Source organism: Triticum urartu, chromosome 6 (genome assembly GCF_003073215.2).
Source record: "Triticum urartu cultivar G1812 chromosome 6, Tu2.1, whole genome shotgun sequence".
NCBI lineage: Eukaryota > Viridiplantae > Streptophyta > Magnoliopsida > Poales > Poaceae > Triticum > Triticum urartu.
The window spans coordinates 100,316,225-100,334,290 of record NC_053027.1 but is presented as its reverse complement, the minus strand read 5'-3'; the positions used below and the strand labels follow the sequence as shown (position 1 = coordinate 100,334,290).

General features: G+C 46.9%; 1 protein-coding gene across 1 annotated transcript; it reads right to left on the bottom strand.

The window, feature by feature from the left end:
• Nucleotides 1-5,777: 5,777 nt before the first annotated feature.
• Nucleotides 5,778-7,569, bottom strand: LOC125514640 (SNF1-related protein kinase regulatory subunit gamma-like PV42a). Its single transcript, XM_048679980.1, has 3 exons — nucleotides 6,970-7,569; nucleotides 6,533-6,872; nucleotides 5,778-6,440 (listed from the first exon to the last, which is right to left on the bottom strand). Exons 1-3 carry the CDS (start codon nucleotides 7,488-7,490, stop codon nucleotides 5,985-5,987), a joined length of 1,317 nt encoding a protein of 438 aa, XP_048535937.1. The 5' UTR covers nucleotides 7,491-7,569; the 3' UTR covers nucleotides 5,778-5,984.
• Between the last annotated feature and the right edge of the window lie 10,497 nt (nucleotides 7,570-18,066).

Genomic DNA, 18,066 nt, shown 5'->3' with positions numbered 1-18,066 from the left:
ATCTTAGCATGCAACCATTTTGGAGGGCCTCAAGTTGAACTGACCGATTTCTTCTAGCATTCAATTTGTGATGTGAGGGTGGAGTTGGAGAAGGTGGGGCATCAGACAAGAGCCAGTTGCAGCATCCACGACCTCCTTGTCCATGGCCAATCGTGCAAGATTGACCAGGTTGCGGGGTTTGGTCAGCAGTGGTTGTAGCACACTGAAGTGGAGGAGCAGTGTTGTCGTCGACCATGGATTCAAGGTAGTTTCTGATTTTCTCTCCTGTTGTGGTGGTCCTGCAGGTTACTGTTTACATGATGCGTTGGTCGCAGTTGGTGTCGTACTTGTGTGTTTGCTAATGCCTCTGCTACAACATGAGATGTGTTAATGTAGTGTTTATTAAGGTTTGGTCAGCATGCTGAATAAGTCCAATATCAATCTGTTTATGATCATGAGAGTTATGTAAGGATAGGGAGAGACACTGAGGCAAAAGGCACATGTACATGCTCCTTATTACTTATCAGAAACATTTTCCTAGGAATGCTGGCCAGCGCAGCCTCTTGTCGCCAAGGTCATTGTTGAGCCAACTTATTTGTTTCATAGGCTTGTTGTCCTACACTGCATGTTTCTACTTATCTACTCGCCCATTGCATAGAAATATATGTTTCTCTCCAAGCTCTATGATGCTTGGTTTTTTTAGTGTGTACTTTCCTTGCATAGTTCTGAGCGTCAGGTCTAATGTGTAGCCAAACTGTACATCTTTGAGATCTTGGTTCTAAATTGTCATTTCAGAGAAATGATATCTTTTCATTTATAATTGTTGTTTTAAGAAATGTTATTAGGGTCGTTGGTTCCATTGAAATATAGATCCTATTGGGCAATTCAAATCTTAGCGAGTATGACATTTCACTTTTAGGAACGATTGCTCTCAGCTTCTTCCAAGTTGAATTTGACTAAAATGTGAGTGTCATGTTTCTTAAATGATCACCAGAATTTTCTTTCCTTGCAATGCCAACTGTTGTTGGTTTTCATTCTTCTTGGTTCTTTCTAAATTTATTCTAAAGGTAGTAAATTGTTTTCTTATTGTTGCATGTTGGTCAGGTCGGCCCTCCACCTCTCTTGTCATCTAGGTACCTATGGTGCTCACAGTGGTCACCCGGATCATGGTGGGATAGTCTGTGGCCAGGCCACGAAATTGATGCCGGCGACCCGGCGTATCCACTACAGCCTGAGGTATTTCCTTACCTTGCGTCCCCAAGCCCAACGCCTATCCTCACATGCAATAGCTAAAATTCATGTGCATCTCTACTTCAAATGAAAGGATCCATGCTATAGAAATAAACTGCTTTAATTCATGTTCCTTAGATGTATATGCACCAACAGAACCATAGAGTAGTACTTGCTTACAGAGCTAGACCAGTGCTATGTAAAAGGTGATTTACAAAGATCTCTGTCCTGAAAGCTTTAATGGTATTTCGTATGGTTTGAAGTACAATTTCGAATTAGGCACCTGAATTTGCCTCGGTTTAGAGTTATCAGGTGCATTACTACATAATTACCACACTTCAGATCATAAAAAAATCAAAGGGACATAAATTACCACACTCCAAATCAGGGAAAGTTATCAAGTGCATATGTGCATAATCATCAGACTAAAAAGCAAAAATGTTACTAGGTAAAAAAAAGAGATAAAAAAGTGTGAACTAGAAAGATAGCCAGATGTGCTTACCAACATAGGATATCATCTGGTGTTGATCTTGTTAGAAGTCGTCGGCGCCATAACAGTGCTGGCAGCAAGCACAAGCCACAAGTGCTTGAAATTTTCATCATGCCGGTTAGTGCTCAAGATAAGATTTAATACATCCACAGTTTTATGAGCAAGTCCAAGATCACCAAAAAGATCTCCCGCAAGCTCAAGTTGTGCATCTGTAGGAACCTTGAAATCCATCGCAATATCACCTTGGGGCACACCCATTATATGATGCACAGAATTTTCATTGGCCGGTAATCTTCTGCGACCAGGTACAACGACCTCACGGGAATCAGGGTCATATAGACCAGCAAGCCATTGAGAAAGCCGATTGAACAGATTATCACACTTGATATTCCGCAGACTAGTGAAATCCATGTCATCAATCGCGGACATTCTCTCATCTGACATGTCCTTACAGGCAGTCACAAGAGCACTAGGAGAAGCCATGTTCCGATCTGCGGGAGGCTTATGCTTCTTTAAGGGATTCACCTCCTCAAAGTCATCATCTAATTTGCGCTTCCTTGGCATTGTGACCTGACACACAAGAATAACAAAGAGGAAAAAAGTGAGCATAAAGGATGCATAGCTGCTGAATTAATAGTCACACACATATTCTTATGATACATTGGTAACTTGTGAACATACAACAAGATAACTCATCCACAACAGAGAAGGACGAAAACTAAATAACAACATCTATGCTTCTACTAGATATTGAATACCTGATTTTTTTTGCTTATGAAACACTGATAAAATGTATGTATCGAGCAAGATAACTTATGAAAATTAGGGATGGCAACAACTTACACACAAACACATATATTGGACATCACAGCACTAAGTATTAAAAATTCAGCGACATGATAAATTTTATGGTGGACTCCTGATAAATTATTAACATCACTGATGGTAATATTCACAAGTCAAGTTCAGGTAAGTTAAATAATGGCACATCCATCAGTTAGAAACACAAAAGTTGAACAAAATACATCATGAAACAAGACACCACTGATAGTGCTAGAACAAACAATCCATCATGACAGCGTAAACACAAAACGAGATGAGATGCACATAAAACACACAAACAATATGAGATTCTCACCAGCAACCTAATTATATAGGTGGTAATTCAATGCCTTCACTGCAACCATAAGAGCATGAACAGAGCATGATAAAACGGAGCCCAACATAGATACAGAGTGAGGAGACTCGTTGTAAAATCCCCGCACCAAACCCTACCGGCGACCAAAATAACGGCAGAAATCATCATAGGATAACGGCGGTAAATCATGAATGGATACATAGTGGTTTTGCATCTAAAGAAAACCCTAGAAATCAGAATCGAAACGTGTAGCAGAGGGGATCAGTTCAAAAATAACGATAACTACTCACGAAATCAAAAATGGAAAATTACGTAGTAAAACGATGTGCATGCGAAACAGGGGCTAACAAATAGCAACTGCATCACGAATTGAACGTATTAGGCGGATTCCTCATCTGTTCTAACCTGCGACCAACCCAACGAACATCCCGCCACTAACGGCGTCGAGAAACAGAGCACAAACTATTGAGGCGGATTGAGTCGAGACCCACCGATGAAGCAGAACACTAGCGCCGAGAATCGGTCGGAGAAGGCGCCGCCGCTCGCTGTCGATGGAGAGAGAGCGCGGGCAGAGCGGAAGCACGGTTACAAATGAATTGAGGCAGTGATGGGGAGGGGAAAGTTAAGTCGCGCATGGGGGAGGGGGTCTGTTCTAACCTGCAACCAACCCAACGAGCATCCCGCCACTAACGGCGTCGAGAAATAGAGCACAAACTATTGAGGCGGATTGAGTCGAGACCCACCGGTGAAGCAGAACACTAGCGCCGAGAATCGGCCGGAGAAGGCCCCGCCGCTCGCTGTCGATGGAGAGAGAGCGGGGGCGGAGCGGAAGCGCGGTTACAAATGAATTGAGGCAGTGGTGGGGGAGGGGAAAGTTAAGTCGCGCATGGGGGAGGGGGTCTGTTCTAACCTGCGACCAACCCAACAAACATCCAGCCACTAACGGCATTGAGAAACAGAGCACAAACTATTGAGGCGGATTGAGTCGAGACCCACCGGTGAAGCAGAACACTAGCGCCGAGAATTAGCCGGAGAAGGCGCCGCCGCTCGCTATTGATGGAGAGAGAGCGCGGGGCGGAGCGGAAGCGCGGTTACAAATGAATTGAGGCAGTGGTGGGGGAGGGGAAAGTTAAGTCACGCATGGGGGAGGGGGTCTGTTCTAACCTACGACCAACCCAACGAACATCCCGCCACTAACGGCGTCGAGAAACAGAGCACAAACTATTGAGGCGGATTGAGTCGAGACCCACCGGTGAAGCAGAACACTAGCGCCGAGAATCGGCCGGAGAAGGCGCCCCCGCTCGCTGTCGATGGAGAGAGAGCGCAGGCGGAGGGGAAGCGTGGTCACAAATGAATTGAGGCAGTGGTGGGGGAGGGGAAAGTTAAGTCGCGCATGGGGGAGGGGTCTGTTCTAACCTGCGACCAACCCAACGAACATCCCGCCACTAACGCCGTCGAGAAACAGAGCACAAACTATTGAGGCGGATTGAGTCGAGACCCACCGGTGAAGCAGAACACTAGCGCCGAGAATCGGTCGGAGAAGGCGCCGCCGCTCGCTGTCGATGGAGAGAGAGCGCGGGCAGAGCGGAAGCGCGGTTACAAATGAATTGAGGCAGTGGTGGGGAGGGGAAAGTTAAGTCGCGCATGGGGGAGGGGAAAAAATGCTACACTTAACATAATATCCTACGTGCTGTTACGTAACTTAACTAACTACTAATCCCTCTGCCCCCCTGATTTCAGCTGGGTGGGCCCCCTCCCCTAATCTCCTCCAACAGAAAAAAGCCACCTAAGCTATTAGGTTAGTTTACGTATGATTGCTACGTAGGTGTAGCATTGCTCGGAGGAGGGGGGAGGGGGGAGGGGCAAAAATGCTATACTTACGTAATATCCTACGTGCTGTTACGTAACTTAACTAACTACTAATCCCTCTGCCCTCCTGATTTCAGCTGGGTGGGCTCCCTCCCCTAATCTCCTCCAACAGAAAAAAGCCACCTAAGATATTAGGTTAGTTTACATATGATTGCTACCTAGGTGTAGCATTGCTCGGGGGAGGGGGGAGGGGGGAGGGGCAAAAATGCTACATTTACGTAATATCTTACATGCTGTTACGTAACTTAACTAACTACTAATTCCTCTGCCCTCCTGTTTTCAGCTGGTGGGCCCTCTTCCCTAATCTCCTCCAACAGAAAAAAGCCACCTGAGCTATTAGGTTAGTTTACGTATGATTGCTACGTAGGTGTAGCATTGCTCGGGTGAGGGGGCATGAGGGAGGGGCAAAAATGCTACACTTACGTAATATCCTACGTGTTATTACGTAACTTAACTAACTACTAATCTCTTTGCCCTCCTGATTTCAGCTGGGTGGGTCCCCTCCCCTAATCTCCTTCAACAGAAAAAAGCCACCTAAGCTATTAGATTAGTTTTAGTTTATGTATGATTGTTACGTAGGTGTAGCATTATTAGTTTTAGTTTACGCCTAAGCTATTAGATTAGTTTTAGTTTACATATGATTGTTACGTAGGTGTAGCATTATTAGTTTTAGTTTACGTAGGTGTAGCATTGCTCAGGGGAGGGGAAAGGAGTGGGGGAGACAGTTCGAGCGAGGCGAAGGAGTGGGGGAGACAGTTCGAGCGAGGCGAACGTGGAGCAATGCGTAGGTGTAGCATTGCTCAGGTGAGGGGGAGGAGTGAGGGAGACGGTTCGAGCGAGGCTGACGTAGAGCGATGGCTCACACATCAGCGACAGAAAAAACGAAACGGCTCGGTGGAACGTGTTGCGTCGGGTTTGAAATGAACGGTATCAAGATGGTGTGGCGTTTTTGTAAATGAAACACGCATTGCCATGCAATTTTTTTAGCATTCCACCAAAAGAAGAGGTATCCAGATAAACGATTCGAATCCTTCTTGCCGAAAATTTGATTGGTTAATTGAGAAATTAAGGTTACATCCAGTTGAAAGGCTTTTATAAAAACACAAAGAGGAAAGCACCAAAAAGTTATGCTAGTGGCAAAGTCTGGCTGAAACAATCTAAAACCGAGACACGTTACACTACACGACAGTTCTAGCAAAAGACGCGCGGCATGGGCAGTGTGGGACACAAAACGAAACACGCCCGCCCCCCGTCGGAAGCACACCGCTAAATGTTCCTCTAGGACGACACGATGCCGTGGAGCTCCATGTCCTCGCCGATGGCGGCCTCCCTGACCACCCGGAGCACGTCGGTCAGCGACACCACCCCGCGCAGCATCCCCTCCTCCTCCCCCTCGTCGTCGACCACCCACAGCCGGTGCACGTGGCTCGCCGCCGCCTTCTCGATCACCTCCCCGAGCGTGCTCTCGAAGGAGCACGTCACCATCTCCCGCGGCCGCGGCGGCTTCTCTTCTTCGTTGCCGGTGCCGGCGTCCACGGCGGTGTTGGTGTCGCCTTCGTCTGGGGATTGGACGCCGGCCGCCGCGTCGAGGGGCCTGCTGCCTTCGCGCCGGTACTCGGCCACCTTGTCCTTGAACTCCGCCACGCTGGCCCCCAGCCACGACCGCAGCTGCGCCACCGGGCAGTCGCGCAGGTCCGTCGCCGAGAACGTCTCCACCACCTTCTTCCCTCTCCCCTGCCGGACAAACAGAGAAGCCGTGTCAGGTTGATGAACACGAACAGAACGAACGGAGCGACATGCAGGAGGAAGGAGCGGCGGCGTCTTACGTCCTGCAGGATGTAGGCGTCGACGGGGGCGTCGACGACGGGCACGGCCGTGAGCGACGCCGCCCGCATCGTCCTAATGGCCTCGATGACCTTGGTGCGGCTCGCCACCGCGAGCACGGCCTCGCTCGCCGCGCCGAGCTCACGGACGGTGCGCGACAGGACGCCGCCGAGCTCCGCGCCGTGCGCGCGCAGGAACCTCACCACGTCCATCTGGGTGAGCATCCTGTACACCGGCGCCGACTCCACCAGCTCCACCGCCACCACGTTGTCCGCCGAGCTCTCCAGCGGCACCAGCGCGCGGTGCACGCCCTTGCTGAACGTCTCCATGCAGTCCAGCAAGCTTGAATCGCAGTTAATCACAACAAGTCAGCAATGTGTGCCGGTTCAGTTATATGATCTGAATTTCGCGAGGAATTAAAGCGGTACTCAATAAGTACCTCGTGTTTGGGTGGAGCGTCCACAGGGTGAGGCCCTCCAAGGAGTGGCCGATGACGGAGGACACCGGCACGGACATGCGGCGGTCGAGGTCGACCGGCGGCGAGCCACCGCCATCCTCGACGGCGGTGGCGTCGGCGTCGTCGTCGTGGCCGGTCTCAGCGATGTGGGTGAGGATGTCGAGCATGTTGACCATGCCGATGTAGTGCTTGCGGGCGGCGCCGGTGGCGGGGTCGGACTCGACGATCAAGGAGCCGCCGGCCCCGATCCAGTGGCCCGGCGGCGCGGCCACGGTGGCGGCGGAGACGCGGCCGGCGAGGAGCGCGTTGGCCGCGTTGGCCAGCGTCGCCGTGTAGGGGACCTCCACCAGCCGGCGCTTGGCGCGCGCCAGCTCCACCACCTTGCGCTCCCGGAGCACGCCGCACAGGCCCGCGCGCGCCTTCTTGTTGCTGTTGCTGTCGCCGCCGTGGCCGTGCAGCGCTTCTTGCTGCTGCTCGTCGGCGAACGCTCTCAGCTGCGCCATTTGCCAATTCTGAAAGTATTTTTTGGAGGTCGTGGTAGTAGTTCACTGCACCAGCACTGGAGTGAGGAAATGTGGAGATCAGCGTCTGTCCGACACGAGTTTTTAATGCCTCCGGATCGGGTGTTTCGAGTGAGGGTGTACGTGGCGAGCAGCGAGGCTGCATCGCCTGCCTAGCTGCCGTGTGGAAAGCAACGTGGTGTAGCGAGCCACCGACCACCACGTCTAAAGTTTCGCTGTAGAAGGGAGTACCACATCAAGCATACTCCCTTCATTTCACAATGTAATGCTTCCTTTATCTACGTGCTTCAACTTTGACCGTAAATTTAACCACCAAAACCGATTGCGACGAGAGCAAAAGTTATATCAGTGAATTCGTATTCGAAAGAAGTTTTTAATTATATAATTTTTTCTCCCGCCGCAGTTGGTCTCGTTGGTTAAATTTATGGTCAAAGTTGGACCTCAGAAAGCGTGGGCGCATTATATTTTGGAATGAAGGGAGTATCTCTTTTTTTAGAAAAGGAAAGCATATCTCTAGTGGAATATAAAATATATCATTATCAACATTCGACATAAGCAAGTGGTTTTTTCTGTGCCTATGTTTGGCCAAAGCATGGAGGCGGCCTTCTCATTATGCCAGATACTATCCAATTCACTTTTGATACTATTCATCTTAAGGGTCATCTAACTTTTTCTTCTGCAGAAAAAAAATCTTTAAGGTTATCATATTCAATAGTTTTCTTCCTAAGAAGTATAGTTTTATTCTGCTAGATCTTAAGGTTGAAGTACCAAATGTGTGGGCATTCCAAACATTATGACCTTGTTATAAAATTAGGGTGATTAAGCCACCATTTCTCAAACATTCTCTAGGAGTTAACCCTCCTAGCACCAGTATCCAACAAAAAGGGGTGTGATCACTTTCTATTCTAGGAAAACCACTTAGAGCTGAAAGTGAAAATGAGCATCCCAATCAGTAGAAAAAAGACATCCATGGCAGAAAAAATAGTGTCCATTTGATTGTGTACAACCAAAAGGACAAGTAAAAGTAACGATCCTCGGGAAACACATGTATTTTAACCAAAATAACCATCAAGACAACAAAAGTGACTATTTGGAGGCGCTAGTTTGATAATATTTCTAGCATTTGATCGATAAAAGGCAAAGAATAATGATGTGGCACCTCTGCCTCCGGACAGCCTCCTTGTCATCCTCTCCTCATGTATTAACGACGATAGATGATACTACTGGCTACCATACAAAGGGGATCCCACGGACACGGTCCCCACACTTGAACGTTTGTTCTTACGCGGGGCTGATTAAGGATGGTATTTATTTTGGAAAGAGGAATACCTCTTGGCCTCTGAAAGAACAATGGCTTTAAAACGAACAAGGCATCTCCCCTCCATGATATGCATTTTTGAGGGATTTGTGTTCAAGTTGATTCATTATCTATCGGTGTACTAAAGTAGGGGTGCTTTAGTACCCCTGACTTGTGCACATGCAGTTGTAGCCTTCCCGACGGCAGGGCTTGCCGAAGGACAGCTCCAAGCAAGATATAAGACTTGGTTGGCAAAACTATGAAGAAGACCTCAAGGTAGGTGATCGAGAAATACTAAGTTAGTACTGAAGATCAAGACCTTGGTTGCCGGCAAGCTACACACCGACAAGCGAAGACCCGGCAAGCTCCCACTACTTGTCCACCACTCCACCTCAGCGACCAGCCCGTCACTTATCAAATAGGCGTCGAGTGGGCATGCTGTTTGGTGAGCTCTATCTGGGCACGTGTCAGCTCACCGCCGAAGAATCAACTTTAATGACACCCGTCCCAGAGGCGTGATAATACGAGGTAGCTGAACAAACGACACAGAAGGAGAGACCCCTCTTGCCGGAGATCATCACCAGCATGGCACCTCATGGCGCATTTAATGCTTTTGTCCTAATCCGGCAGGGTTAGGTATGATAGCCCTGTAGCCACTATTCACATCATGTAATCACCAAATTGCCATTGTGGTGACCCCTTAAACTATAAAAGGAGGCTCATGGCTACCTTTACAAAGGTCGACACTTTGCTCATTTACCCGCGTAGCTACACTTCCCATGCATCCTTCCCGGCAAGTTGCGCTCCTTTGTAAATTGATCTCAAAAACTTCCAATACACCAAAGCAGTAGTAGGGTTTTACACTTCACGGTGGTCGAAACCTAAGTAAATCGCTTGTGTGGATTGCTGATTCTGCTCTTTGTGCTCGTCGATCCCCACAGTCAAACCGCAAAGGGACCTTTGCCAGTTCCATAGATCATCGTATGCATGACATTATCCCTGTTGTTTCATGACGAATAATTTAGGTTTAAACAGTAAAACACCATTTTTTCCTAGATGATGAAGTTGTTGGTATTCCGGTGGTTAGTATTTTTATGATAGAAATACTTTTTGATGTGTATAGCAAGCATAACAGAAAGAAATAACTCCACAACAAGAACAGATAAAATGGGCAGGGCAAGGCACCCCTTACTTCTAGTAGGTACCATGTCAAACATAGCCATGCATCCCTTCAGAAGCTCGCGGTGCATCGATCCCCAATTGCCACCATAGTGGCTGATGCAAATATTGCGAGGTCCATAGAATAGGAAAGCAGAGCCATGCTAGGGCTTGCCTAATGACTAACACAACGCATCCATAGCCACGTAAGCCTGAGTGCGTGGCCAAATTTCTCCAAGTCTTAAGAGGTTGACAAACCTTTCATCATCCTACAAGAATCCTCACCTCACCAAAGACGGGCCTGGATCCTGCTATTGATCCACTTGGGGCGTGATTGATAGATTGTATCGATCTTATGCCTCCTGCATCTATGGGCCGCTTGGGCCTGCATGAGTTGAAACACAGCTTGGGCCATGTTCTACTGCGTTCGGTAGCCTGTACCGAATAACTGGTCATATTTCCGCATGGTGTTTGGTCACCTGCATCTGTGGTTTCTAGATGAGCAGATGCAAAGCTAAAATGTTTAATTGTGTGCAATGGGGTGTTCTAATCACCCCTTTCAAACATGATGACCTTTCCACCCATATGTAGCACACTAACGAGCACATAACAATATTAGCATCTAACAACATAAGCACATAACATCATAATGATTAGGGGTATTTGTGTTGGGCATCTCATGCCACTGCACACTTATTAACATCAGGGGTTGAAACACCTTATCAAAACAATAAGTTTTGGGTATCCCATGCCCCTAACCAACACCAAAATGTACAGTTCACCACGACACTAATACTACTACTACTACTACTACTACTACTTACTTCGGACCTTGACAACGTTCCACCACCTAGGCATGCTTAATGCCGTTGTGCCGCTTGATAGTCAAGTTTATGCGGTCGAAGACTTTGACCTCTAAGCCCAACCCGTCAGCTTCAACATGATGATGTCACTGGGTATCCTTTGGTGCTTGCGGCTGAACTCACTCCAGTTTCGCCCCAATGCCACATGGTTGCCAAACTCGGTGACCAGCATCCATTGCTCACAATATCGATAGGCAGTCACCGGCATGGAACAAGGAAGGAGGGGTGTGGATCTACTCCCTGAGTGTATTCTAGAATATTTTCGGGGCGAGAAGAATGTCAACATCGTTCTCGTCCATCTAGACATAGAAATGGCATGCCACCCTTGTCGCCTCCACCTTGTGCCCAAGCTTGGGTTTGTGGTCATGCTTTGTAGAGGCAACGTCACCGCCTCCTGTCACCCAGTCCCCACTGGTTGCAAGGGAGCACATCCTTGAAGTCGCCCAGTGGATGGTAGCCACCCCCACGACGTTCCATTTGATCTTTATCGCCTTGTCACTTAAGCAGACATAGATGAGTATCATAGTAGAATCAACCAAAGGAAGTGCACAAGCACAATTGAGCATATATATATGATCCTACAATGAAGCACATGAACAAAGCAATGCACAATCACAATGAAGCGTATTTATGATGCTACATTGCTATGATCCAATATATCTATGACCCTACATTGAAGTACATACACAAAGCAGTGTACCAACACAATGAAGCATAACTATGATCCTAAATTGCTATGTTCCTCCACTGCTATGATCCTACATTGGAGCACACTGAAGAACATAAACAAAAGTAGTCCGCAAGCACATGAACAAAGCAGTGCACAACCATGGACCTACAAAGACATGCATAGTGCACATTAGCACGATTTAATTCATGACAGTGAACAACCTTGGCATGATCTAATCCATGGAAGTGAAGAGCCTAGAAATGTGGCATGTTTAATATAATCTAATATGTGAATCAATGTAATCTACAAAATTGAAATACTGTACCCGCTTATCCAATCCCATGGGATCTTACCAGTGTTGTTGGAGGTGGAGAAGAAATCGCCGCGAACCGTCCTAAAAAACCTAACCTCCTATGCAATCTTCACTTTCGTCGCGCAATCTACACCTAAGAAGCGTGTACGGATAAAAAACTTGCATTGTTTGCCTCCTCGGGTAGAGCAAGTGCCGCCAGAGCCGAAGAAGACGCTCACGGTGAGGAGGCCGCAATGTCCATCACAAACCCCAACCTCAAAGCTAGGGAAGTCCACATCACCGCAGAGGAAGTTCTGACCGCCACAACCGTCGAGGTACCCACCGCCGACGAGCGTTCAATACAAGCTTTGAGCTACCTCATGCAAATGGGGGAAAGGGACTTCAGCATCCTCTCCAACAGGTATGAAACCCTACCGGCCTGCCGGGGGTGGGGGTGGGGTGGGGGGAGGAGTCGAGCGGTGCACTGTTGGGAGCGCCAACGGCTATCGAGTAAAACAAAAGGGTGGCAAGAGCAATGGTGTTTGGGCGGTTAAGTGTTGGGGAACGTAGTAATTTCAAAAAAATTCCTACGCACACGCAAGATCATGGTGATGCATAGCAACGAGGGAAGAGTGTGATCTACGTACCCTTGTAGACCGACAGCGGAAGCGTTAGCACAACGCGGTTGATGTAGTCGTACGTCTTCATGGCCCGACCGATCAAGCACCGAAACTACGGCACCTCCGAGTTCTAGCACACGTTCAGCTCGATGACGATCCCCGGACTCCGATCCAGCAAAGTGTCGGGGAAGAGTTCCGTCAGCATGACGGCGTGGTGACAATCTTGATGTACTACCGTCGCAGGGCTTCACCTAAGCACCGCTACAATATTATCGAGGATTATGGTGGAAGGGGGCACCGCACACGGCTAAGAATATGATCACGTGGATCAACTTGTGTGTCTATGGGGTGCCCCCTGCCCCCGTATATAAAGGAGCAAGGGGGAGGCTGGCCGGCCCTTATGGGCGCGCCAAGGAGGAGTAGGATTCCTACTCCTAGTTGGAGTAGGTTTCCACCTTTCCTAGTCCAACTAGGAGAACGGGGAAAAGGGGGGGAGGGGAAGGAAGGGAGAGAGGGGCCGCGCCCCAAACCCCTTGTCCAATTCGGACTGGGCTTGGGAGGGGCGCACGCCACCTCCTGGTCCTTTCCACTAAGACCCATTAAGGTCCATTGCTTCTTCCTCGTATTCCCGTAACTCCCCGGTACCTCCGAAAATACCCGAATCACTCGGAACCTTTCTGATGTCCGAATATAGTCGTCCAATATATTGATCTTTACGTCTCGACCATTTCGAGACTCCTCGTCATGTCCCCGATCTCATACGGGACTCCGAACTCCTTCGGTACATCAAAACTCATAAACTCATAATATAACTGTCATCGAAACCTTAAGCGTGCGGACCCTACGGGTTCGAGAACAATGTAGACATGACCGAGACACGTCTCCGGTCAATAACCAATAGCAGAACCTGGATGCTCATATTGGCTCCCACATATTCTACGAAGATCTTTATCGGTCAGACCGCATAACAACATACTTTGTTTCCTTTGTCATCAGTATGTTACTTGCCCGAGATTCGATCGTCGGTATCTCAATACCTAGTTCACTCTCGTTACCGGCAAGTCTCTTTACTCGTTCCGTAATACATCATCTCGCAACTAACTCATTAGTTGCAATGCTTGCAAGGCTTATGTGATGTGCATTACCGAGAGGGCCCAGAGATACCTCCCCGACAATCGGAGTGACAAATCCTAATCTCGAAGTACGCCAACCCAACATTTACCTTTGGAGACACCTGTGCAGCTCCTTTATAATCACCCAGTTACGTTGTGACGTTTGGTAGCACACAAAGTGTTCCTCCGGCAAACGGGAGTTGCATAATCTCATAGTCATAGGAACATGTATAAGTCATGAAGAAAGCAATAGCAACATACTAAATGATCAAGTGCTAAGCTAATGGAATGGGTCATGTCAATCACATCATTCTTCTAATGATGTGATCCCGTTAATCAAATAACAACTCTTTTGTTCATGGTTAGGAAACATAACCATCTTCGATTAACGAGCTAGTCAAGTAGAGGCATACTAGTGATACTCTGTTTGTCTATGTATTCACACATGTATTATGTTTCCGGTTAATACAATTCTAGCATGAATAATAAACATTTATCATGATATAAGGAAATAAATAATAACTTTATTATTGCCTCTAGGGCATATTTCCTTCAGTCTCCCACTTGCACTAGAGTCAATAATCTAGTTCACATCGCCATGTGATTCAACACTAATAGTTCACATCACCACGTGATTAACACCCATAGTTCACATTGTCATGTGACCTATACCAAAAGGGTTTACTAGAGTCAGTAATCTAGTTCACATCATTTATGTGATTAACACCCAAAGAGTACTAAGGTGTGATCATGTTTTGCTTGTGAGATAATTTTAGTCAATGGGTCTGTCACATACAGATCCGTAAGTATTTTGCGAATTCTATGTCTACCATGCTCTGCACGAAGCTACTCTAGCTAATTGCTCCCACTTTCAATATGTATCTAGATCGAGACTTAGAGTCATCCAGATCTGTGTCAAAACTTGCATCGACGTAACTTTTACGACGAACCTTTTTGTCACCTCCATAATTGAGAAATATTCCACTAAGGATATTTTTGACCGCTGTCCAGTGATCTACTCTTAGATCACTATTGTACTCCCTTGCTTAACACAGTGTAGGGTATACAATAGATCTGGTAGACAGCATGGCATACTTTATAGAACCTATGGCTGAGGCATAGGGAATGACTTTCATTCTCATTCTATTTTCTGCCGTGGTCGCGTTTTGAGCCTTACTCAATTTCGCACCTTGTAACACAGGCAAGAATTCTTTCTTTGATTGTTCCATTTTGAACTACTTCAAAATCTTGTCAAGGTATATACTTATTGAAAAAAACTTATCAAGCGTCTTGATCTATTTCTATAGATCTTGATGCTCAATATGTAAGCAGCTTCACCGAGGTTTTCTTTAAAAAATCCTTTTAAACACTCCTTTATGCTTTGCAGAATAATTCTACATTATTTCCGATCAACAATATGTCATACACATATACTTATCAGAAATGATGTAGTGCTCCCACTCACTTTCTTGTAAATACAGGCTTCACCGCAAGTCTGTATAAAACTATATGCTTTGATCAACTTATCAAAGCGTATATTCCAACTCCGAGATGCTTGCACCAGTCCATAGATGGATCGCTGGAGCTTGCATATTTTGTTAGCACCTTTAGGATTGAAAAAACCTTCTGATTGCATCATATACAGCTCTTCTTTAAATCCATTAAGGAATGTAGTTTTGTTTATCCATTTGCCAGATTTCATAAAAATGCGGCAATTGCTAACATGATTTGGACAGACTTAAGCATCGCTACGAGTGAGAAAATTTCATCGTAGTCAACACCTTGAACTTTGTCAAAAACCTTTTTCGACAAGTCTAGCTTTGTAGATAGTAACACTACTATCAGCGTCCGTCTTCCTCTTGAAGATCCATTTATTTTCTATGGCTTGCCGATCATCGGGCAAATCCATCAAAGTCCATACTTTGTTCTCATACATGGATCATATCTCAGATTTCATGGCCTCAAACCATTTCGCGGAATCTGGGCTCATCATCGCTTCCTCATAGTTCGCAAGTTCATCATGGTCTAGTAACATGACTTCCAGAATGTAACACCCTCGATGCGACTATATCTCCCACGTATCGAGGCACGACTTAGAGGCATAATCGCATTGAAGGCATATGTCGCAAGTTAGGCAATCTTCACAACATCCCATGTAATATAATCATAAAGGGGAGATAACATAGTTGGCTTACACTCGCCACGTCAATCAAGTACATAAATAACATTACATCATCCAAACACTCATGGCCTGACTACGGCGCCAAAATAAAAGAGAACCCAACATGCGACACGGTCCCGATCACCCCCAACTGGGCACCACTACTGATCATCAGGAAAGGAAACATAGTAACGTTGAGAGTCCTCGTCGAACTCCCACTTGAGCTCAAGTGCGTCTCCGGGGGCGGAATCATCAGGCCTTGCATCTGGTGTAATAGTAATCTGTGAGCCACAGGGACTCAGCAATCCCGCACCCTCGCGATCAAGACTATTTAAGCTTATAGGTATGGCAGGGTAAATATATGTGGAGCTGCAGCAAGCGACTAGCGAATATGGTGGCTAACTTATTCGCAAAAGAGAGCGAGAAGAGGAGGCAAAGCGCGAGCGAGAAACTAGAGAACAACCTGCGCAAACATTACTCCAACACCGTGTCCGCTTCCCGGACTCCGCCGAGAAGAGGCCATCACGGTAACACACTCAGTTGATTCATTTTAATTAAGTTAAGGTTCAAGTTATCTACAACCGGACATTAACAAATTCTCATCTGCCCATAACCACGGGCACGGCTTTTGAAAGTTCAATCCCTGCAGGGGAGTCCCAACTTAGCCCATGACAAGCTCTCACGGTCAACGAAGGAATAGACCTCCTCCCAAGACGTTCCGATCAGACTCGGTATCTCGGTTATTCAAGACACTTCGACAGGTTAAAACAAGACCAGCAACACCGCCCGAATGTGCCGACAAATCCCGATAGGAGCTGCACATATCTCTTTCTCAGGGCACACTCAGATGAGCACTCCATACAACTAAAACCAAACCTCAAGTTTCCCCGAGGGGGCGCTGCACAGGACTCTAGTTTGGACCAACACTCAGAGGAGCACTGGCCCGGGGGGGGGGTTAAATAAGATGACCCTGGGGCTCCGGAAACCCAAGGGAAAAAGAGGCTAGGTGGCAAATGGTAAAACCAAGGTTGGGCATTGCTGGAAAAGCTTTAATCAAGGTGAAATATCAAGGGGTTCCCATTATAACCCAACCGCGTAAGGAACGCAAAATCCGGGAACATAACACCAATATGACGGAAACTAGGGCGGCAAGAGTGGAACAAAACACTAGGCGGGAGGCCGAGCCTTCCACCCTTTACCACGTATATAGATGCATTAAGATAACATAGCAATATAATGATATCTCAACAAGTAAATAAATGTTCCAACGAGGAACGGCCTCCAATCTTCACCTGCAACTAGCAACGCTATAAGAGGGGCTGAGCAAAGCGGTAACATAGCCAATCAACGGTTTGCTAGGACATGGTGGGTTAGAGGTTTGACATGGCAATTTGGGAGGCTTGCAAGCAAGTGGTAGGCATCGTAGCATTGGCATAGCAAAAGAGCGAGCAAACTAGCATAGCAAAGATAGTAGTGATTTCGAGGGTATGATCATCTTGCCTGCACAGTTGTCAGAGTTGACTGGATCCTCGAAAGCAAACTCAACGGGCTCCTCGTTAGCGAACTCGTCTCCCGGCTCTACCCAAACAAGACAAACAAGCAACAAGGACACAATCAACCACGTGCAAGGATCAAACAAGATGATGCAATTATGATATGCTATGCGGGATGCGATGCGGGATGCAAAATGCAAGATATGGCAGGAAATGCAAGAACTTGGCCTCAAATTGGAATTCCAAGTGTTCTACTGGAAAGATGAGATTAAATCGCTTGAAAACGATATAAAGAACACCGGAATCGGAGTTACGGTTTGGAAATGGCAAGCGATTCAAAATTGGCACCGGTCTGCGATTTACAGCAAGTAGCCGTCTAAATGCAATGAGATGAACATGCTATAGCACTCAAACATGACAACAAAATATATGGAAGGGATTCACACAAGATGCTTAACAAAATTCTAGCACTGAGCTACGGCCAATGCATCCATTAACAGGTTCAAACAAGCATGGCAATAATGCATATGGCAAACAGATCTCAGACTTGGTGAAATTAACACTTGTCTGGAATTTCAGATCAGGTAGCACTCTTCGGAGCAACAAAACTACATGCTACAGGACCTGAACATGGCAAAGTAAAGCATGGCATGGAGCTACTCAAGGAGCTTAACAAAAGTCCCTTAGTGACCTTGAGCCAAAAGGGATCAGAAAATACAATTGCAAGCATGTGAACATAGCAAAAACATAATCAGTTCTCAGACTTGGTGAAAACTGGAGCATGCTGAAAACAGATATCAAGTAGGCATGTTTACGAGCTCGATGCACTCACTACGGTGCAAGTCATGGCAAGCTAAGCATACACCCATCAAGAAGGCACAAAATTCAAGCT